General features: G+C 37.6%; 1 protein-coding gene across 1 annotated transcript in view; it reads left to right on the top strand.

Annotated features, from left to right (window-relative positions):
- Positions 1-23,748, top strand: part of rgs3a (regulator of G protein signaling 3a) — a 197,069-nt gene that overhangs the window by 37,772 nt on the left and 135,549 nt on the right. Inside the window, exons 8-11 of the mRNA XM_087790739.1 lie at positions 280-347; positions 16,942-17,023; positions 20,684-20,789; positions 22,858-23,278. Coding sequence (XP_087646865.1) covers positions 280-347; positions 16,942-17,023; positions 20,684-20,789; positions 22,858-23,278 — 677 coding nt within the window. The remainder of the gene's footprint in view (positions 1-279; positions 348-16,941; positions 17,024-20,683; positions 20,790-22,857; positions 23,279-23,748) is intronic.

The following is a 23,748-nucleotide window of genomic DNA, read 5'->3' as shown; positions in this document are numbered from 1 at the left end:
TCACTTCCACTCCTTCTCTTGGACAGTTGGTTCGGATCTTCACATATTATGGGATTTTCCTCGAGTCCGTCAGCTTTGTTTTTCCCTCCGCCACATGCATCTGGCGAAGTTGAGACCCTCACCAAGTGGAGCCGCCGCCGCCGCTCGACTCACTTTTTTCACTGACTTTCCCGGCGACCGCCGCCGGACTTCATGTTGAACAGTTTGGTGTCGGCGCCGGCGGAGAAATGTGTTCGAGAGGAACCGTCTCAGCCCGTGATTCTTTTGTCTATATTTCAGAGGCTGTGCTGTCAAACCATGGTGCTGCCCCCGAGACCCATCGCCCCGAGAATATGCAATGCTTAACGGTGAGTTCACCTGTGCTGTCTTTTTGAAAGTAACCCTCGCATCTCTGCTTGTATTGTGACTTCAATCATCTTATCGGAGAAAAAAACTTTTTGTTTTTCTCTCTCACGACACGCATGTTGGCCCGAAAGCGATCGTCGATTCGTGACATCGTGGAGCCCGTCATGCGTGAACGTTCAGACGATCACAACGATATTTCTTCTGCAGGAATTCCCTGCGACGCGACTAATTGAATCACGTCTCTGAGCTCTGAGCGGCGAACGAAGCAACATGCCGGTTTTTTTTTATCTTTCTGGAAAGACAATATTGGTCCCAGGGTAGTCGCATGTGAGTCACATGTGGAGCGGGAGGACGGCTTGTCATGGACACGGCTTCGGGAGGAAAATTGTGCTGCCAGACGTGAAGTCGCTTATCGGTTGTTGTTTTTTTTCTCTCGTGCCACTCGGGTCGACTGACGTGATGAAACGCTCGACTCGTATCGTCGGATATCGTTTTTAAAATACGACTTGATCAAGTGTTAATGCAATAAAATAGTCTAGAAATCTTTAAAAAGTTACCATTTTCTTTTATGTTGTAAGGAACTTGTGGTTAAGTTAAGGTAAGGTAAGGTAAAACTTTATTGATCCCTCAGGAGGTCTCCTTCGGGAAATTGTTTTTTTTACCAATAGCCAGCAATTTTTCATAAACAATAAAAAATAATACCTAAAAAATAAAATAAGAAGAAGAACAAAAAGAGGAAGAACAAGATGACACAATCTAAGTCTAAAGATAAAGATAAAGAACATAGGTCAAAGAAAAACAACAAAGACAAAGGATACAAAGACTAACATAGAACAGAACATCCAGATACTCTCAATCCACTCCTGCCCCCGAACTCAGAATTGTACAATTTAATAGCCCGAGGAATGAATGAGTCCCTGAGTCTATTTGTTTTGCACCTGGGTAGAAGCATTCGTGCACTCATTCTGGTTACGCTTGTCAACTCTAGAAAACTTTTTTTTAGATAGATGGATGAACAGATACTTTATTGATCCTTGAAGGAGAAATTCTGTTGTACAGCAGCAATAACACATCCATCCATGAATAAATACATGTAAATAAATACATAACGTTTACAAATAAATGACATTTACATTCAAAAGTTGCCAACAAAAAGTTAAGCATAAGTTTTGGAAACTGATGTCACCTGAATTATATCAGTTATTTGTTGTAATTTCTCGAATTATTTTAATTTAAATGTAAATTATTAAATGTATGTAAAACTAGTCAAAGGTTACAGACGCATTTAAGTAAGTAAGTAAGTAATTTTTATTTGTATAGTGCTTTTCCAGACCAGGGTCACAAAGCGCTTAAACAATCAAAACAATATTCAATAAAGTATATACTTTAAAGATCAAGATAAAACTGATAACACAACAGGAGTTCCAGAAAATCAAGGAAAAGCCTGAACAAATAGAAACGTCTTAAGATGTTTCTTAAGTGCCTGGATACTGCAGAAAAACCCTTCAAATATAAGCAGAATAGTGATTTATATTTCGTAAATGTTCCGTCCGTGTGTTAGGATGATTAGATTTGACAAGTTGATTCAAAGTAAGATTATAAAAATAACATCTCTGTCATAAAATATGCAAACAAGCCTTTGCTAGAATCAATTGTTAATGATCAGTATTGAGCTTAACATTGTTTAGTATTTTAACTTCCGGCCTGCAGGGATACTTGTGAGCATTTATTTAGCTTTACAGATTAAAAAAGAAAATAATTTGTCTGAAAAAAACAACATTTTCTAGTGTAAAAAAAAATTGTTTTTATATATATTCGCAATAAAATGTAAGTTGAATTTGTTGTTAAATGTTTAGTTGCTACTCAACCTTATTAATCTGACTTAAAAGAAACTATTCTGTAAATGTAAGTGAATTCACATTTGAACTCGTACATCTAACGGTCAAGCCATGAAACAGGAAGTTGATCACAACCACGTTGGCGGTTATAACACCATAATGACTCGAGCCTGAGAGGTTCTTCACGAGCGACCGAGGTCAAGACAGAAGCACAAGAACATCCGTCGTCTTTCAATTCAGATCCTGGCATTTACCGCCGAATGTGATTTAAATGCTTATTTGCATCTGAATAATTCCGAATTCATTCGTCACTGGACTCGTGCTGACCCAAAAATAGACACTTTAAATAATTCTGGTTAAATTATTGTTATTATGTTCTTGACCTTAAGCATCAGAACATTCGTCTTCAGTTCAAATCCTTTGAATATTCCGTCAGTGTTAAACCTACTGACTCTTTAAGAAACATCTTAAGACATTTTTATTTGTTCAGGCTTGTCCTTGATTTTCTGGAACTCCTGTGTTGTTCTCAGTTTTATCTTGATCTTTAAAGTATTTACTTTATTGAATATTGTTTTGATTGTTTAAGCGCTTTGTGACCCTGGTCTGGAAAAGCGCTCTATAAATACAAATTACTTACTTACTTACTTTAATCTATTGCGGCTCTCATTTTTTTTGACAAGTTCCAAAAAATAAACTTGTATATTACTAGTTTAGTAGAAAGGAAAGTTGGAGTCACACTTTACAACCTAAGTTTTTCTAGAAACACTAAAAAAACGACCATGTTTACCAACCGTTGAGTCATTTTCCTGCCCTGACCCGAGTCTGAGGAGACCCAGCGTGAGTCCTGGACTCTGCACGCGATGACTCGCTGGTCAAAAGTCAAGGTGGTCGACGGTAAAGAAACACCAGCTTCGGTCTCTGCACAGAAACTCTGCTGTTTACTCGGGTCGGCGATAAGGACCGTCGCAGCGAGACCTTCTGGTCCTGATTCATCGAAGGGAAACTTTCTATGTTTATGTTTCACTGCATTCACTATCTTATCCTTTTAAACACAAGCTCCCTTTATTTTAAGCCTTATTTTGACTGTGTTATCTTACACCATGTGTGATTATCTACGACTAAAACCTTTCTGTTGCTTTAACCTTCAAATTATTTACTGTTATTTTTGTCATTTCAAGATTTATTAAGCCCCGCCCACTGAAAACACATGGAAGTCTACGCCTCCAAGGGACTCGTTGTATAAACAAAGCAGGGCGTGATTACAGCTGGATGGAGGAGGAGTGAAGCCATTATTACGTCGTAATGGACTCCACTCTCGTAACCTCTCTTTCGCCCAGATTTCAGACGAACTTTATAAAGTAATAATTTCAAAACGTGGTCATGATGAGGGACTTACTGCATCTTGCAGAGGAAGATTCAACATTTGAAACAGAGTTTTTACATTAGTTGAACTTTAATACTCACTGAAGAGACTCAGTCATTAAAGCAGTCACAGGGTGTCAATCAAACATAATAATTTGTACTGAATTCTCATTTAATCAAGCGATTTACCACCAGATTGGATTTCTCTGTTATTTCAGTTACTGAAAGCATAAAAGAAAAAAACATCTTCATCACCATACTGTCCTATCACGGTAAAAAAAGTTAAATTGATTTTAAAAAACAAACTTTTTTAACTTGTAGAAACCTTAAAGCAGCAGTAAGTAAGATTGAAATTTGTTTCTGGCTCCCCCCAGTGTTAAAACAGTGACATTTCAATGTTGGGAAAACTGTTTTTCTTGTTTTGTTTTTTACACAATTAGATCTTGTTGGGTCAGTTCATATTTGTAACTTTCTTAATTCTTATGGAAATGGATACAATTGCCCACTTGGTTAAAGTTTGGTGGTCATGTGGTCGTCCAGTCAAACCTGCAGGTGAATACCTGAAAACTGAAAACTGAAAATAAAACAAAAATCAGCTAAATTAAAAGTGAAAAATACTATAAAGTGCTGCTTTAAAAAAAAAAATCCAAAATAAGTTCAAGACAAAAATCTCATTCATGTTTGAACCAGAAAGAAACACAACCTTTTGTGTAATAACTTGGTTGGTTTGTCAGTTTGTCAACTTCTTGAAGTGTCCAGGTGTCTCCAGCTAATTACGGCTGGCTCGTCCTGTTCCCTCTTTCAAAAAAAAGAAGAAAAAAAGCCACCAAACAATGAAGTTGAACTTTGTCTCTATAGAACTCAATTCCAGGAGGTAATTCTCGGAACAAAAACTCAGCTTCACCCGTAAATAAAATCACTTCTGTCTCTTGTTAGTTTGAGCGGATCCAGGTGTCGTCGACGGTGATTCTTGAAAAGCCGCTCGTGTGGAAGTCAGCGTAGCTAATAATCCATGTGTCACCAGACCACACACACACTCTTTAACGCACTTTTTAAGTTTAAAGCGCCGTCTTTAGAAGATGAAATTTTATCGACAGTGAAACACTTTGATTTAGGATTGAGTCGTTCGGTTCACTTTTTTTTTCTTCTCCGCTGGCCTTCTCTGCTCCTACTTTGTCGTCCTCTTTATCCGCGGGTGAATCGCAGTAACGGATGATTGTGCGGTTTGTAAGGGTGGTCTCGGGGGAGAGTCGAGGGAGGCTGAATGCACATTCATGGACTAGATTAAGGGAGAAAGGAAAACCTTTTAGACTCGCTCTTCTTTTCTTTACCCTCTTCTTTGATTGCCGAGGCCTTGTTCCGTCCGAGACCGCTGTGTGTTTTTTCCGCCGTACGATTATAGCCTCCTCCTCCTCCTCTTCCTCCTCCTCCTCCTCCTCCTGCACACTTTCTCTCCTTTTGTAACCCCACGGTCATCACCCCGACGACACCGACGCTCTTTTTGTTTCATGACCTGCCCGCTTTTTTTTTTGGGCTTTAAGAAGAATGATTTCGGTAATTTACGGGAGGCTTTTTTTTTCCGAAGGTCTCCAGCCTCTTTCAATATTGGCGCAGTTTTGTAACGACCGTTCTGAAGGAAAGTGGTTTCTCCAGGCCGGGCGAGAGTGGCTCCTCCAGACTGGAAATTGGGTTTTTAGTGGTAGAAATTTGCAGGTATGAAGATGGGAACCATGTTGGGTTGTTTTTTTTTTCTTCTCCCCACAACGCTCACCCCGCTGTTCCGAGGTCAGCGAGGTGTACACTTAAGTAAATGTCACCGAGACGGAGCTCATGAATATGGACAAAAGCCTCACCCTGGACATGTTTGACTTCAAACAGCGTTGGTTGGTTAGCGTTAGCTTCTCAGCGTCGCTCTGACAATGAGTACCAGACCCGGTCTGTTGTCAACGCTCGGGAGAAGAGAGCGATGAGAGGACAATGGACGGGAAGTGCATTTATGTATGTTAACGAAGGGTGACCGTATCCTAAATGTACAAAAAGAAGACGGTGTGTTGAAGAAGTTGCAAAATCTTATATTTTAGGGGGTTGGCTTTTTACCTACTCATTTAAAAACATATAATAAATACCTCAAAAGTCACTTTTTATACAACATAACACAAAGTTACTTGGTAAACAAGTAGCAAAAGTGTTGCCTGAGGATGTTGATGAGATACAAAACCTCAAATTTTCTAAATGCAAAAGTCATGTTTGTTATAGTCCCTTCAACATGCTTGCATGGACTCTCTATCTCAGGGTCAAGGTGACCCGAAGGCCCTAAAACAAATCTGTTTTTGGTATCCTTTGTGTTATCTCAAGGTCAAGGTGACCCAAAGGCCCTAAAACAATTGTGTTTGTGGTTCACCTTGACCCGGGGACAGCACAAGGGATACCTCAAACGCATTTGTTTTCAGGCGTTTCGGTCACCTTGACCCTGAGATAACACAAGGGATACCTCAAACACACTTGTTTTTGGGCCTTTGGGTCAACTTGACCCTGGGATAACACAAAGGATACTACAAACACATTTGTTTTCAGACCTTCTGGTCACCTTGACCCTGAGACAACACAAGGGATACCACAAACGATTTTTTTTGGGGCCTTTAGGTCACCTTGACCCAGAGAGAACACAAGGGATAGCACAAAAAGAAGAAGAAGACTTATGACTTTTGAAAGGCTGGAACTTCAAACCTTAGCTTGGCTTAATATTTAAGTTACAGACTCTAAATTTGTTTAAAACCTTCCTTAGAATGAAAGGCCTTTTTACTCATGATAAAGGAGTAGTGGGCGCACAACTGTTTTCGGCCTTTTTGGCCTTTGTGGACGAATGAGGCCAAAAGGAATAATCATCCTATTCCAGATACAGAGCAGTTCAAGAAGATCTCTGTAGGATTCTCGTGCACCTGTGAGAGAAACAAGGTGTCTTTGTAAGAGATGTATTCATGGATCTATAGCAGTTTCCCCAACCTTTTCCAACTCAGGGCCCACTTTAAAGTCTCAAAAACCTTTGCGGTCCGACTCCGGCCCCATAAATACGAAGACATTATAATACGCAATACATAATAATTCTCATTTCCTTGTCCCATGTATAATACTCGAAGGAAAAACAATATAATGAAAAGAATATTAGAAAATGTTTAATATCCTTTTAAACTTAACGAGTTTTAACATTTAAAATATTATTATGTGTATTTTTATCTTTATGTTATTACATCCACCCTCCCACAAAAAAATGATACCATTTTGGAAAACCATTTTGCGGCTAATAACTGATCTATATTATTACACAACAAGATTATCAGCCCCCAAATTTATTTTTTGGCTCTAATAGTTCTTTATAAATATAAAGATTTATTTTTACAGAATACAATGTAAAATCTCTTTTCAAGTCCAAGAAATCTTCAGTATGACTTCATCAATCAATCATATAAATAATGGCCAAACAAAAATCGTTTATTTCTCATGTATAGTTAACCCGTTTCTGAAAATAATTTAGATTAATCTGACTTAAACGAAAATATAAACAACGCCTCAATACTGAACAGTATGCTAATTAGCATCTGGTCATCTATAAACTGTTATGTGTACAAGGAGGTGGATTTATTATTGATTTGGTGATATCACGACGCGGCGGCGGCTCCTCTCTGATGTCGCTCAGTCCCGCGAAACTAAGCATTATAAGTGATATTTTTCTCGTGTACTTGCGGCTGTGGCTATGATGATTGATTTATTCATTTTATTACTATAGATATCAACTGTTTATGCTTAAATAATGGTGAAATAAAAGTTTAATTAGTTAATCATAACATTTAATTTAATTGTGGTTTTATAACGTTATCGTTCACGTAGAAAGATCATATAATTGGGAGCCACCAATGTATATAATATAACACTTTAATACTCTAATGATATCATCCAATAATTTTAAGCGATCCATTAAAATGATTAGATGCTGACATGTCAATCAAAATCAACTGCCATGTCCCGCCCTCTCCCCCCTTTCCGCTATGTCACATGTGCCAACATCAAGGCCAGGGGCCCCCCCGCCAAGACACTTAATGTGCCCCACTGGATGGATCGCTCCGAATGGATTAATGTTGATGTGGTGACTATGACAATATAAATGTTCAAGATAATATAAGGAACATAGATTTTCGATTTCAACAATTAAAGATCAACTTATGTTGAAGAAAAAGGAATTTGTTTGAGGAAAAGCAAACAAAGATACTCAAGTTAAATAGAGAATGAAAATGCAGTATGAAAATCAGACTTGTACTTCCTGTTTCATACGTTTACATTTAGTTTGGCCCCTGACTTTGACTTCTAAAAGATCAGGCCCTTGTGTGTTTCAGTTTGAACCCCTGCTCTAATGGGGTCTTTGAAAAGTTGCCGCGTTGTTACCGTGTTGGGAGTAACGTGTTAAGTAATGCGTCACGGTAACTATGTTGGTTTTGGTAAAAAGTCCTATAACTAGTTACTGAGTCAAAAACCGTGACACGTCAATTATAACTGTGGTTTTAACAGGTTAGTTACTTCACTTGTGGTCCTTCAGTTAAACTAGATCACTTAGCGGAGCAACTGTGTCGAGTGAAGGTTTGACGCTTTGTGTTGATTTATGTTTTGTTCTTTACATGAGGTTTTATTCCTACACAATGAGAAATAGACACTATTAGTTATTAGTCTTTTAAAATAAATGAACAATCAATGCATGATGAAGTAAAGACTCAAACAAACACGTCTGTTAACTTTCTTTCCACCTCTTTGACGTCAACGATGCATTCAATGACAATGGGATATTTTAAAAACTAGACTCGAAACGTAACTGACACTGTTTCACTGAAACACGAGTACCGCACCTGTACAAGTGAATGAAGAAACCTTCCAAAACCTTCCTGGATCCAGATGGAACTACCTCAAACTTGAGTTCAATTTTAATTTATTCAGAATATCAACTTTGACATTTTTTTTCCAACACTTGTAAACATGGCTTCTAACTCTCCTGTAACCCTTAGCATGTCAGATTCATCATTTATATATATTGCAGTTGCGCTTTATAACCACTAGAGGGATCTGTGTCTATTCAAACGTCTCTTAAACCCATTAGATCAAAGCCATTCCAGTAGTTATCCGTCACAATTTATTATTTTAAACCCACTTCAAATGAGTATTAAGTTATAGCCAACATAACGGATAAACCATGCTTTTAAACTTCATTAATTAATTATCATGTATCACATTAACAAACAAAAAACACGTTAACTTTCTGTTTGTCAGACTTTAAGAAAGAATTTTTTTTTTTTTTGTTTAGGTTACATCGTTTTGTATTTAATTTAACACTTTGACGTATTGTTTGTTAGTTTCCTCCGTTTTAATTTTCCGATTAATTGTATTGTTTTTATTTAATAGTTTTTTTATCGATTGGAAAATGAAGTGCGAGTCACTTGTGTGTTTTAGTTTCTATGGGGAAATAAATCGGGCAAGAATCGCCTGTTGAGACTCAAAATAAATTAGTTATACGTTTTTGAATTTCATTTATTGTTCTGACCTTTTGTGTGAATTGATATATCGCAGCCTCCACATTTACTCTCGCCCGAACTATTTATCCATCTCTTCATCTTCATCACGTGTTTTCTTGTAACTTTAATGAGGATCCGCCGTCGAGGCTGGAATACAAATGTCACTTTTAATGGAAGCAGGAGCTGCAAGCAGTGTGTCGACACATGGTGTGTGTTGGACTTGATCTCCTTCCAGTTCACTCGATAGGCAGTTGGTCTTTGACCGGGTTCTGGCTTCAGAGTCCAGAGTCTTTGGCCGCCGCCTCCTCCTTTGATAGCTCTTTTATTCAGGTCAGAAATCAAGAGATGGGGAGTGAACTGGCCTCTGCTCTCAAGCCTTTCACTCACTTCTTTTTTACCTTTTTTTAGTTTACTTCTCTCCCTCTAATCCTTCTGCCTGTTTGGAGGCGAACAGCTCAGCGTGAAAAGGGGGGGAGAAAGTGTTTTTGTGTGCTTGATGGGTAACCCTCGACCTTTACAAAAGGCGAACAGGGTGAAGCTGCCATTTCGATTGGCAGGACGGGCTTTTAAAAACAATGACCTTTTCTCTCGTTTGTGTCGTCCGGTTTTTCGGAGTTGGAGAGCGGCATCTTCGCTTTGGTTAGTTAACCGCCGTGTTTGCGAGACGAGACGCTAATTCAACGAGTCAATCACGGACTTGACGGGCTGCTCGCCGTCATGCAGATGAGGTGGTCGGTCCAAACGTTCTCACGGATCGACCCCCCCATTCCCAGGCTCTGACAAACACAAATAAAAGTTCTGTTTGGACAAGTCGGACGAGGAGGAGGGATTTGTGTCGACGCTCGCGGACCCCGTGAGTTTCCGTAACATGTGGTCATGAGGGGGGGTTTTTTCGGGGCCGAAAAGGAAAAGCAGAGGAAATATGGAAGCTGCAAACATAACAAACAAGCGTCATGTCTGGGCAGCCTGTGGGAGCTTGAGGTGAGACGCTGACGAGGTGACGCTTGCGCCCGAGCTCCAGGCCGAGGTTCGGAGAGAGAAGGCAGTTGTTCCCAGAGAACGGGATAATCAAAAAAAAAACTTCCCTGCTCGGGAAATGTGCTCAGTAGAATTTGTCATTATCAATCAGATGTTTCCGCTGGTGCAGGAATCAGAGTTCACTCCTATTCCGTCGCGTACAGGACTTTATAACCAGCAGCATTTACGATAAAAAAAGGCACAGAATGTTGGACGAACATATGCAAGTCAAATAACATTTGACTACAAAAAAGTTAAGATAAAAAAAAACAAAAAAAAACCTCTTGACACAAACAAAAAAGTTGAGTCATAAGGAGAACGAACAACAATCTCAGAAAGAAACAACAGTTTCAAGTCTGAGACTAGTGATGGTCTGATGAAGCTTCATGAGGCAGTGTCATTATTTTTAGAGTCCACTAGATGGCGGTCTCTATGGCACTATTTTTCCTTTGTTTTGAACTGATGGCGCCACCTACTGACCTCTAACTGCTTCATGAAGCTTCATCAGCACATTGCTATTTGAAAGGGGCTTTTATTTTGAAAAAACAGAGCACTCCAGTGACTCTTGACACGTCACAACACTTGTTTTCAGTCAACTTTACTCAAAAAGTTGAACTTGAAAGTGAAACACAAACTTTATATGATTTTTTTTTTTTTCATGTTTCTATCTCGTGGACAGTCCCTAAATATAAGACCAATATTAACCTGGTCCGCGGTGGAGACCCCTGGTCTTACCCACTGAACCAGCAGGTAGTTTTACATTCATTCAGCAATTATATCTCTAAAAATGACCAAAACCAACTCATTTGTTGACTCTAGTAACTTGGAAGTTGATTATTTATTGATGACGAGGCCAAAACTTAAATGCTAGTCATGTGACCATGAATATTATCGACCAAAAATCCAGCTCATGATGTTGTTGTTAACGTGTAATATGTTAATCTAAATTAAAACGTCTTTAAGTATTTAAAAAAAAAAAAGATTTTCACAGTATTGTGCAGGTAATTACATTGATTTGTTGTAGGTCTGGTTTCTGTTATGCAATTATAGGATGTATTTTTTAGTACAGAACCCATACAAGTGAATGAAGAAACCTTCAAAATCTTTCTAGACCCAGATGCGATTAACTGTATTTAGGGCTATAATTGTTATTATGTTTTTCTACACTTGTAAACAGCGCTTCTAACTGACCTGTACCCCATAACACGTCAGAGATTTATCATTTATTTCTATTGCAGTTGCGCTATACAACCACTAGAGGGATCCATCTCCATTCAAACATCTCTTCAACCCATTAAATCAAAGCCATTCCAGTAGTAATCAGACAAAAATGTATTCTTGTCATCCCACTTCAAATGTGTACCAAGTTATAGCCAACATAATGGATATATCGCAAAACTTTACTTAACATGTTAATGCTCACTTATGACAGAAATTAAAATAAGTTTAAAATTTTGACGGACAAGAAAATGTACGTTATATAGAAAAGTAAAAGCTTGAAAAAAAGGTTCAAACTTGTTGTCATTAATTCATTATCAATGTATTGCAGTTTTCGTTTGTTTATCGTGGCCTCAAGGTAACTGCGATAAATACAAAATCACTAAAAAGCGGCACTTTATATATATTTTCTTCTTTGCGAAAAAACTAAACCCTGTATAAGTAGAATGTAAGAACGTATGAATCAATTCATGTGCCTCAGTGTGGTGTTAACAAAACTTATTGTAATACTTTCATTCATTTTCTTAGTTATTTTCCAAAAATGGACAAATGACATCACAACCCAAATATAGAGGCCTCTCTTGAGACTGGGTCAAAGGCTAAACTTGCAGCCTACGTCAATTTCTTATATTTGGATGAGGAACGTACGGATATAAAGACATTTGAAGCACAAAATCAAATGTTAAACTTAAGTCGAGAAAGGATCGAGGATCTGTTTTAACCCCGATGATGATTTTTTATTTTTCGTGATTAAAGGTAATCACTTCCATGACATTCCTTCACACGTTTTTAACTCTTCCATCGCTGGAAACAAGTGTGTGATCGCTGCGAGCGACGGCACCTCTCGGAGCCCCAACAGTGTGGACTCAGGAAGCCAACGGGTCTTATCGGTGGCGGACACACACACACACACAAAAGCGGTCCTGGCCGTGAGATGGCGAGGTATGCATAAGTACATGACTTTACTGCCGCTGTGTGTGTGAGTGGCCGGCGGGGATGCTGGTGGTGGGAGGCACTTCCTTCCATTCTTCTGCTGCCGAAGCGTTCCCATGAGCGACCCTGCCAGGAGCCACAGTTTGGCCTGAGCGGGTCCGAGAGATCGCGCCAGTCAGCGTGACGCCGTCCAAGAAAACAAAAACTACACACCGATATACGTCTGATACTAGTCGTCAACACAGATGTTCGGAGGACAGGACTCCTGGAGGAATATGGGATTGAAGCTGTAGAAGAAGGACGAGGTACGACGACAACAACAACAATGGATCGTCGACACATTTAAAGACGAGACAAGAGATTATTTTTGGACGAAATCCTCCATTTTTGACTTGAAGCCCCCCCCCCCCGGGGTCTCGGAGATCCATAAGTCTGTGAGCTAGAGAAGTGACTTCAGCAGACACCCTGGCGGAGATGATCCATAACACCCTGAAGACCACGCAGTCGTCAGAACCGAGGGGCGGCTACTCGCCCGCCAGGAGGCGTCTGTGGAGGAGCGCCGGCTGCAGGAGCGCCGTCCAGGCGGAGGGTCGGCGTCACAGCGTCTGCGTTCTCTCGGCCGACCTCAACTCTCGGGCGGGAGGACGAGAAGGTGTGATGCACACCATCCACGGTCTGTGCCACCACTGCATCGGATGTAGGCTCCCACAGGTGTGTGTGTGTGAGATGTTGACTCTCACCATCGGACCTTCTATGGGTTTCTAACTTTGTACAAACAAGAGGTTTGCTGCACATATTTAGTTATTGATAAACGGTGGTCCATAGTTTATTGTGAACCTGCCAAGTAGAGATACATCGTTCAATTCAAATAGTAATTATTCCTTCCCTGTACTCTGTTCTGTTCTTTAAAAACATCTCCCAAACTTCTATTAACATTTTTCTCTTCTCTCACAGTTAAACCTACATCATTTATTTGAACTCGTAAATTCAAATTGCATAAGAATTTCCATCCCTCTCAGTAACGGTGACCATAATGCTTTGCCGCCCAGCTAACCTATCGCAGCTGGCGATCGCCCTTCCAGTCCAGGGTCGCAAAACGTTTGAACCATCAAAAGAAATACACAGTATCTACAAAAATATCTACAAAATTAAAAACTCTAAAAGGTCAAGACACATAAGACAAACACAGGAGTTCCAGAAAATCAGTGAAAAGCTCAAATAAGAAGGTCTTCTTGAAGATGTTTCTTGAAGGAGTCAGTAGATCATCAAACACAGAGATCGTTCCAAAGCTTAGGAGCAACAGTCTGGAAGGATTTCTCTCCTCTGGTCCTGAAGCGTGTTCAGGAACCATCAGTAGATTCTGATCCACAGACCTCAGAGCCCGGGCTGGGGTGTAAGTCTGGATCAGAATATACTGATGGAAGGTCTGACCATGAATAGATCTGAAAGTAAGAGCCAAAATTTTTAAAATCCTGAAAGAAACTGGCAGCCAGTGAAGAGTTTTAAGGATCGGAGAAAAATGTGAGTTCTTCTACTAGAGCAGGTCAGAATTCTTGCTGCAGACTTTTGTATTAACTGCAGGCGAGACAGATGCTTCTTGTTTAGTTTAGTTTGAGTCACTAAATAGAGCAGTTTGAAAGGCATCATGGGAGTCTAGTTGGCACCTTAAGTAAAGGTGGGCGCTTCTCAACTAAGTTTTGAGGTTATGTCTATATTTCATATGAATCTGGGAACACCTTGAGGTCTTAGGTCGTGGAGGTAGCACCAAAACTATCTCTTATTGGCTGTGGATGATGATGGAAATTTTCTTTTGTTTTCTCTTTAAATAAGCTAAGTGAGCGTTAGCTTGTACATTTGAAGACCAACCACGACTAAAGTAAACATCATTTAAAAAGTGCTGATCATGTTTTTTTTCACATTCGTTTTTTTGAAGAACGAGGGACTTTCTTGTCACCAAACTACCGTGCTTGTGTTTTTTTATATTCTAACGTTTCCATCATGATTGGTATCTTTGTTTTCTAGATAAAAATGTTTCCAAGTTTGGAAAAAAAAAGGTTTTCTGATATTTGCGTTGTCAGCAGTTTTTATTATAAAAACATCCTTAAATTAATTGGCTATGAATTAAAAAAAAAAAAAAGATTTTATAAAGTTTATTTTTTAATTATAGAATTAGAATGACAAACTATATGTTTGAAAAATATAAATAAAGACATAAAAACATGAAAAATGAAATGGAAAAACAACCTTTCAATTTACCAATATTTTAAATAAAAAAAGGAACGTTTTAAAAAAAACTTGCATTTCAAAGTAAAATATACTTCTATACAATATTCTGATGGCACTGATCCGCTATCATAGCTGTACAGTCCAGGTAATACTGTATCTTTGAATAGTTTTGAAAGAATTGAAGCCTCAGTTCCGGAGCAGGAGTTCCTGTAGACGAGAAGCTCTAATGAGAAACACAGCTGCGCTCGTAGCTCGGAGTATTTGAAGAGCAATCCTTCGTGACAAAAATACAACATGACACTGGGTTGTGTGTGCGTGTGTGTGGTGTGTGTGTGTGTGTGTGTGTGCGTGTGGATGGTGTGTGCTGCCCCAGTCTCTGAACATACTGACCCAGATAACATTGTCTTATGAAGGAAGAGGAAAATGACTTTTCTGGTTTGGGGGTGGGTGGTGTGTGTGTGTGTGTGTGTGTGCGTGGGTGTGTGTCCTCATAACTAAAAGATTAGGATACAGAGTAAACCTGTTGCTACCTCAGCCTCTCTCGAGGACCGGATCTACAACAGTGGACTGATATCTTGTAGTTCCGTCTTGACCACATAAGGCCCCTGGAGATTTATTTGAACTGTTTTCTAGTGAGAATGAATATTAAAGTTAAAGTAATGTGTTGATTTAAGTGTGTCTTAAATAGATGTTGGACTCTATTGTATCATCAGTGTCTGTTTGTACAAAACTCTCTTTTCATTGAAATATTGACATTAGAAAATGATCTTAAGCCCCGCCCACTGAAAAAACGTTATTTTTTTGGAGATTAAATCTTGTTTACCATAACCACGCCCACTCTGCAGAGATTGGTCACCACGCGTCATCAATCCCAGAAGTCTCCTCCTCCAAGGGACTCGTTGTAAAAACAAAGCGGCGTGTGATTACAGCTGGCTGGAGGAGGAGTGAAGCCATTGTTTGCTCTCGTAACCTCTCGTTCGCCAAGATTTTAGACAGGGGAGAAGCATTTCTCTTTAAAAGTGGATAGATGGATGGATGGATAGATGGATGGATGGATGGATGGATAGATAGAGTTTACAATAACAATCTTTAAACTGTGTTTGAAAAAGTATCAAAAATATATATTTTTTTCCCTTAAAACTTTGGATTTAAAGACATGTTTCATACTGTATTTGATTGAATAGGTTGATGTTAAAGTAATAATAACTTCTGCAACATGTGAAGTAAAAGTATTTATGAATTTCATGAAGCATTTTGCTCATTTTAAACCCCTCAAGTACTACAAGTTATATCCTGGACAGAACAAAAACAAAAGTGATTGAACATTTAAAAAAAACCACAACATTATTTTATGATCTGAAGTCACTGTAGCTTTAATCGAACATAACACATTCATTTTTTCTTTAAGTCATTTAATATGACCCACTGGATGGTTGACTTTAAATCAAAGATTCATGTTTATATTGATATTGTGACCTTTAAAGACGCCAGTGTGAAGGCGGACAAGCGGAGATAATTCAGATGAATTGAGCCTCAAATAATGACAGAACTATATAACAATCATCATTTCTATTCAAAGCAAATCTCTTGGAACGCTAACTGTCAAAGTGTATCTTTGTATACGAACGCTCGGTCAAGAGAACGAGTCAAAGGATTGAGAACTTGTTTTGTCTCTTCTGACTCTCTCCGGATCTCAAACTCTCAACCTCCTGATATTCTACCATGAAAAGGGTAAATATAAATACGGCCACCACAAGCTACGTTGACACGGGCCGCTAGAAATCGGCCGACTATGAAAAACTGCGATCGTTCTTGACATTTCAGGGTCGTCGCCGGCTTCGGGCTCCGGAATAATTTCTCTTCCTCTCTTTTCTTGTGTTTCGACTTCGGCCGTCGAGCCCAAATATACATTATGTTCTCCGGATCCAGGAGGAAGTCGACAAGGGACAGAAAAAGCTTTTACTAAAACCCCTGGTTGTTACGAGATTAGATAGTGATGCTTCCACCATGTTTATTAACTTTGGCCGGGTTTGGATGGATGGATAAGGTGGAGGCGGACGGAAGTAAATACGACTAATGAAAAGAAACGTCCTTTTTTTTTAACCTCAATATCTTCCTAAGGATTTCAACATAACGTTTCTTGCGAAAGACATCAATCCAACACACACACACACGAGTAAACGTAAAGTACATGTTTCCCCAGACCTTTGAACAAAGAGAGACTTTTGCTCCGGTTGTTTTTCCCACTGAGTCAGCTAATTGGCTTCCCTGGGAAACCGTCGCCAGGACGGTCCTAATAGGAAGTGGAGGACAGAATACTTAATCATCCCTGCAGGAGGGAAGTTGATTATTTAGCTTCTTCTGCTTTCACTGGGAGGAGAACAAAAGCCGGAGCGTTGAGGTGACTGCACTTTCACGACTTACCCTCCTTTTTTGTTTTTGTTCCGCAGGTGACTATCCTTCGAGGAAAGGATGGATACGGCTTCACCATCTGCTCAGATTCCCCGGTGAGGGTCCAGGGTGTTGATCCAGGCAAGTTTTGAGATTTACCCAACTTTCTGTCAGGTTATCTCTCCGTCATTAATGGTGTCAGGTTAGGAAACTGATTAGTACTAAAACTCAAAAGATAACAGAGACCAGGATTGGGTTTAAGTCACAACAATTTTACTTGTACAATGAGAGTACTTACTTAGTTTCACTCTGAAGTAAGAACTGTTTCGGTTGCATCTTTATACTCCATCGTAAGTTATTGAAGAAAGAACTGTTTCGGTTGCATCTTTATAATTCATCGTAAGTTATTGAAGTAAGAACTGTTTCGGTTGCATCTTTATACTGCATCGTAAGTTATTGAAGTAAGAACTGTTTCGGTTGCATCTTTATACTGCATCGTAAGTTATTGAAGTAAGAACTGTTTCGGTTGCATCTTTATACTGCATCGTAAGTTATTGAAGTAAGAACTGTTTTGGTTGCATCTTTATACTGCATCGTAAGTTATTGAAGTAAGAACTGTTTCGGTTGCATCTTTATACTCCATCCTAAGTTATTGAAGTAAGAACTGTTTTGGTTTCATCTTTATACTCCATCTTAAGTTATTGAAGTAAGAACTGTTTCGGTTGCATCTTTATACCTTATCTTAAGTTATTGAAGTAAGAACTGTTTCGGTTGAATCTTTATACTCTATCCTAAGTTATTGAAGTAAGAACTGTTTCGGTTGCATCTTTATACTCCATCTTAAGTTATTGAAGTAAGAACTGTTTCGGTTGAATCTTTATACTCTATCCTAAGTTATTGAAGTAAGAACTGTTTCGGTTGCATCTTTATACTCCATCCTAAGTTATTGAAGTAAGAACTGTTTCGGTTGCATCTTTATACTCCATCCTAAGTTATTGAAGTAAGAACTGTTGCGGTTTCATCTTTATACTCCATCCTAAGTTATTGAAGTAAGAACTGTTGCGGTTTCATCTTTATACTCCATCCTAAGTTATTGAAGTAATAACAGTTGCGGTTGGATCTTTATACTGAATCGTAAATTATTGAAGTAAGAACTCTTTTGGTTGCATCTTTATACTGCATCTTAAGTTATTGAAGTAAGAACTGTTTCGGTTTCATCTTTATACTCCATCCTAAGTTATTGAAGTAAGAACAGTTGCGGTTGGATCTTTATACTGAATCGTAAATTATCGAAGTAAGAACTGTTTTGGTTGCATCTTTATACTGCATCGTAAGTTATTGAAGTAAGAACTGTTTTGGTTGCATCTTTATACTGCATCTTAAGTTATTGAAGTAAGAACTGTTTCGGTTTCATCTTTATACTCCATCCTAAGTTATTGAAGTAAGAACTGTTTTGGTTGCATCTTTATACTGCATCTTAAGTTATTGAAGTAAGAACTGTGGCGGTTTCATCTTTATACTCCATCCTAAGTTATTGAAGTAAGAACAGTTGCGGTTGGATCTTTATACTGAATCGTAAATTATTGAAGTAAGAACTGTTTTGGTTGCATCTTTATACTGCATCGTAAGTTATTGAAGTAAGAACTGTTTTGGTTTCATCTTTATACTCCATCTTAAGTTATTGAAGTAAGAACTGTTTTGGTTTCATCTTTATACTCCATCTTAAGTTATTGAAGTAAGAACTGTTTTGGTTTCATCTTTATACTCCATCTTAAGTTATTGAAGTAAGAACTGTTTCGGTTGCATCTTTATACTGCATCCTAAGTTATTGAAGTAAGAACTGTTTCGGTTGCATCTTTATACTGCATCCTAAGTTATTGATTATCCGAGTGACAAGAACCAAATGAAAACGACTAGAATGAAGTAAAGATGGTCTTAAATGAAGTAAAGCTTAGTGTTTTTCCTGATGGTTTATCTGATTAAACCCATGATGTGTCCTTTTTTTAACAATCCCATGCAAATTTGATAACACTATCAAATTAACGCAATTCAAAAGTTAATATTTCAAATATTTATTATGTTTTCATTGGATGTCTTAGTTTATTTGTGTCAAGGGGCTCAGCATCAAATACAATCATTTGAATAGATGATGACAATGATTAAATAACACATAACAATTCAAATAAATTAAAAGTTAATACTCTAAAAATCCACTAATTATTAAACAACTAATTATAAATCCAATATGAAACAAAAATATGCAAATAAACAAATATATATTTTTGGAATTTAATGCCAATAATATAGTAATATTGTCTTTCATTCGTATTGCATTTGAAAAATGTATTGCACTTGAATTATTATTTTTATTTTGGGTCGAACCAAGATAATCTTTTGAATGTATTTGTCATTCAATAGAACTGAGGGTAATTACATTTCCTCAGTGGCCAAATTATATCCTGCAACTGATGTTTTGACATTTTAAAAATGAAGCTAAAAGCTAAATAAGCTTTTTTAAAAAGGAAAAAGATGCCATGACATTTTAAAATAAAGCTAAGCAAGGTACTTTAAAACAAAATATGATAAAAGGGCATTTCTTCAATTTACTTGAAAAAGTTTTGAAGGAAGATAAAGGACAAATAAAAGAGGAAAAGTCAAAGCAAAACACTTGTGTTTGTGTGTGGTTTTGTAATATATTGAAATTATGAATACAAATGAATACAAAACAACATTGTAAGTTAGCTGTCAGATGCTAGCTAACATACTTTGACTTCCCAATGGCCCCACAAACACTGTCAAAGGGCCGCATGTGGCCCCTGGACCGCACTTTTCCAAGATCTGCATAAGAGTCGCATACTTGTTGGAGGTTCACGCACGATTCTCGATAATTCAGAAAAAATAATTTGACAAAACAGGGCCGGAAAAACAATAACATGAAAAACTGAAAAAAAAACTGGTTTGAAAAATAATCTCAAAACAAATTAAACAAAACAAATTATTTTTCCCTTCTTTTTCAGATCTGTAGTTTACAGCGACAAGAAATAGCCAAAGTACTAAAAGAGACAAATGAAAATACTTGCAACAATGTATACATCAATTTAAAGTAGTATTGAATCAAAAAACAAAATCACAATGATTAGTTTTGATTAGAGTGGAGGGAGTTATTCCCTTTTTTTTCTTCTTTTTTCGTGCACGTTACTCTCGAATAAGTTTCCACTCACTTTTTCACTTATGTTTCCATATTTTATCTTGTATTAGTTTCAAAATACATTTTTTAATCATCATAAAAAATAAATCTATCAACTCAATGTAAGTATATTCATTACGTCTGAAGTATAAAACTTCATAATTTCTTATTAAAACCTTATTTAGGGAATATTTAAGGCAGCATTAAAGCTTCCAGGCAAATGAATGTGTAAATTGCTGTGTTAGCTTAACTCGAAGCTAAGCTAACACATGACGTCAACCTATAAATACTGTATTTCCTTGACATTAATAATGTGACTCGATCCGTGATTTCCTCCCACGAGGTCGAGTCAAGTCTTATCTGCATCTGTGACGAAGTAATAATTAGAATCCAAAATAAAAACCATTAAAAAATTATGAGAGAGCAGAGTTTGATGCATTAGTTTTAAAAGTTGATAAATCATTTAACTTCCCCACATTAGATATAAATAAACAATGTTAAATACCTTTTTTTAAATGAGCTTTTAGAGTTTGATGCTTTTTTCTCTCGTTCTTGACTTTAAAAAGAAAATGTTATTTGTGTTTTTTTTGTAAACCCTGTGGTGGTGTCCACAGGGGGTCCGGCGGATCAGGCGGGTCTGCAGCAGCTGGACACCCTCCTGCAGCTCAACGGTCAGCCTGTGGAGCAGTGGAAGTGTGTGGACTTGGCTCACGCCATCAGGTGACGACTGACATGATGTGGACTGAAAGGAAAATGTCCAAAATTTTCACCGTATGACGCACAAGATGCATTGATATGATCACTATGGAGTCAAGTGTGTTATTTTATTTGACTTTATTTTATTTATGAATGTATTTCAATTGTTTTATATCGATTTTTAAACATTTTTTCTACTTCAATACTCCAATATATTCATTTTGTATTACCTTAAAACAATTATTTCTTTATTTCACAGTTCGCATGAGGTTTAACTTTCCTTAAAACATTTTTAATCACATTATTTCTTTATGTTAAGTGCAGGAAAATGACTGTTTTCTATATTTCTAAGGATTAACTATGTGGCAAAATTTATCGTGGCTTCAGTTTAACTTTAAATTTTTTTCTAAATATTATACAAAAACATTTTTCACGTTTATTTTTTATTTTTTAGCATTTACATGAATCACAATATTTGCTTATTTATATTGATGATCATTCAACAGTGTGTAAACATACTGTAAGAAGAAATATGTTATAAGAATAAATATTATTTATTTGTAAACTTGTAAATTTTCGTTTTTTAAAGTTATTATTATTATTAGGGACACATTTTATTTGTGTGTTTATATTTATAATCAAGAATATCTTTTTATTCATATTGACGATCTTTCAACGGTGTGTAAACCTGCTAAGATATATATTATTTTCTTATAGTATTATGTCGATTTTTATTTGTATACTATTGTCTGTATTTTCAATATATATATATATATATATATATATATATAAGTAGAAGGTAGAACTTTATTGATACCTCAGGAGGTCTCCTTCAGGAAATCGTTTTTTTTTCCCAATTAGACACAGCAATACAGCAATTATTGATAAAAATAAATTAAGGACAAGAACAAAGAGAAAGAATGAGAAAGAATGAAGAAGAGATATATATATATATATATATATATATATATATATAGATAGACATGTGTGTTTATTTTTAGTTATCAACAATATTTCTTCATTATATCAATGATCTTTTCTTTGTGTGTAGTAAAATATTGATCCTAGTATCTATCATTGGTTATTTGTGTATAAACATACTGTCAAATATTGATCCTAGTATCTATCATTGGTTATTTGTTTTAAACATACAGTAAAATATTGATCCTAGTATCTATCATTGGTTATTAGTTTTAAACATACTGTCAAATATTGATCCTAGTATCTATCATTGGTTATTGTTTTAAACATACAGTAAAATATTGATCCTAGTATCTATAATTGGTTATTAGTTTTAAACATACAGTCAAATATTGATCCTAGTATCTATCATTGGTTATTGTTTTAAACATGAAGTAAAATATTGATCCTAGTATCTATCATTGGTTATTTGTTTTAAACATGAAGTAAAATATTGATCCTAGTATCTATCATTGGTTATTTGTTTTAAACATGAAGTAAAATATTGATCCTAGTTTTCTATCATTGGTTATTGTTTTAAACATACAGTCAAATATTGATCCTAGTATCTATCATTGGTTATTGTTTTAAACATACAGTCAAATATTGATCCTAGTATCTATCATTGGTTATTAGTTTTAAACATACAGTCAAATATTGATCCTAGTTTTCTATCATTGGTTATTGTTTTAAACATACAGTCAAATATTGATCCTAGTATCTATCATTGGTTATTAGTTTTAAACATACAGTCAAATATTGATCCTAGTATCTATCATTGGTTATTAGTTTTAAACATACAGTCAAATATTGATCCTAGTATCTATCATTGGTTATTAGTTTTAAACATACAGTCAAATATTGATCCTAGTTTTCTATCATTGGTTATTGTTTTAAACATACAGTCAAATATTGATCCTAGTATCTATCATTGGTTATTTGTTTTAAACATGAAGTAAAATATTTATCCTAGTATCTATCATTGGTTATTTGTTTTAAACATGAAGTAAAATATTGATCCTAGTATCTATCATTGGTTATTTGTTTTAAACATGAAGTAAAATATTGATCCTAGTATCTATCATTGGTTATTGTGTTAGTTTCTCACACGTCCGTCTCTGTCGTCTCACAGAAACAGTGCCAATGAGATCACGCTGGTCGTCTGGCGCACGGGTCCCTCAGCCAAGCCCAACTTCGAGGGCCTGATCCACAGACCCTCCTACAAGCCCTCCACCTCCAACTACGATGCCCCCTCGCCGCCCACCCGCAGACGGGCGCCGGACCTCGGCGCCAGCAAGACGCCGCCGGCCGTGCCGCCGCTGCCCGCCCACCACCGCGCCACCGCCAGCCGCCGCCTGCTGGTCAACGGCTCCGACGCCGGAGGCGGCCTGGGGACCATGAGGTGGGGGGCTCAGGGGGGGTCGGCCGAGGAGCTGGACGGGAAGGCGCGCCACCTCCACCACCCGCACACCGCCACCCTGAAGGGCACCCGGGTCAAGGCCTCCAACGGGGACAACTACATCATCCTGGCCCCCATCAACCCCGGAAGCCAGGTACCACAGACTGGTGACGGGCTGCATCTTCATCACCTGCTCCGCCCTCCTCATCCTCACCTGACTCACGTGGTGGCTCATCCTAGATACGTGTCCTTACCGTACATCCCTGCCGCCGGTAGATAGAAGGACTGACTGTCTGGAGCGTTTCACCGTCGCTCGTCAAACATCTGATACTTAAAACTATCAAGAGATTGAATTAAAGACACGAAATTGTCGTGAAAGATACACATTTATGGAAGTAGATCAGTAGTGATGGAGCTTCAGTGTCATAATGTTCAGAGTCCACTAGATGGCGGTCTCTGCATTTTTATTCGGTATTGTATTTATTGTTTAAGCGCTTTGTGACCCTGGTCTACAAAAGCGCTCTACAAATATTACTTACTCACTTATTTTTATTTGTTTTGAACAACTGTTCTTATGAAACATCATTTTTAAACTGATGGCGTCACCTACTGACCTCTGAACAA

This window comes from Callionymus lyra, chromosome 5 (assembly GCF_982586985.1).
Source record: "Callionymus lyra chromosome 5, fCalLyr1.hap1.1, whole genome shotgun sequence".
Lineage (NCBI taxonomy): Eukaryota > Metazoa > Chordata > Actinopteri > Syngnathiformes > Callionymidae > Callionymus > Callionymus lyra.
This window is presented reverse-complemented; position numbering and strand designations above follow the sequence as displayed.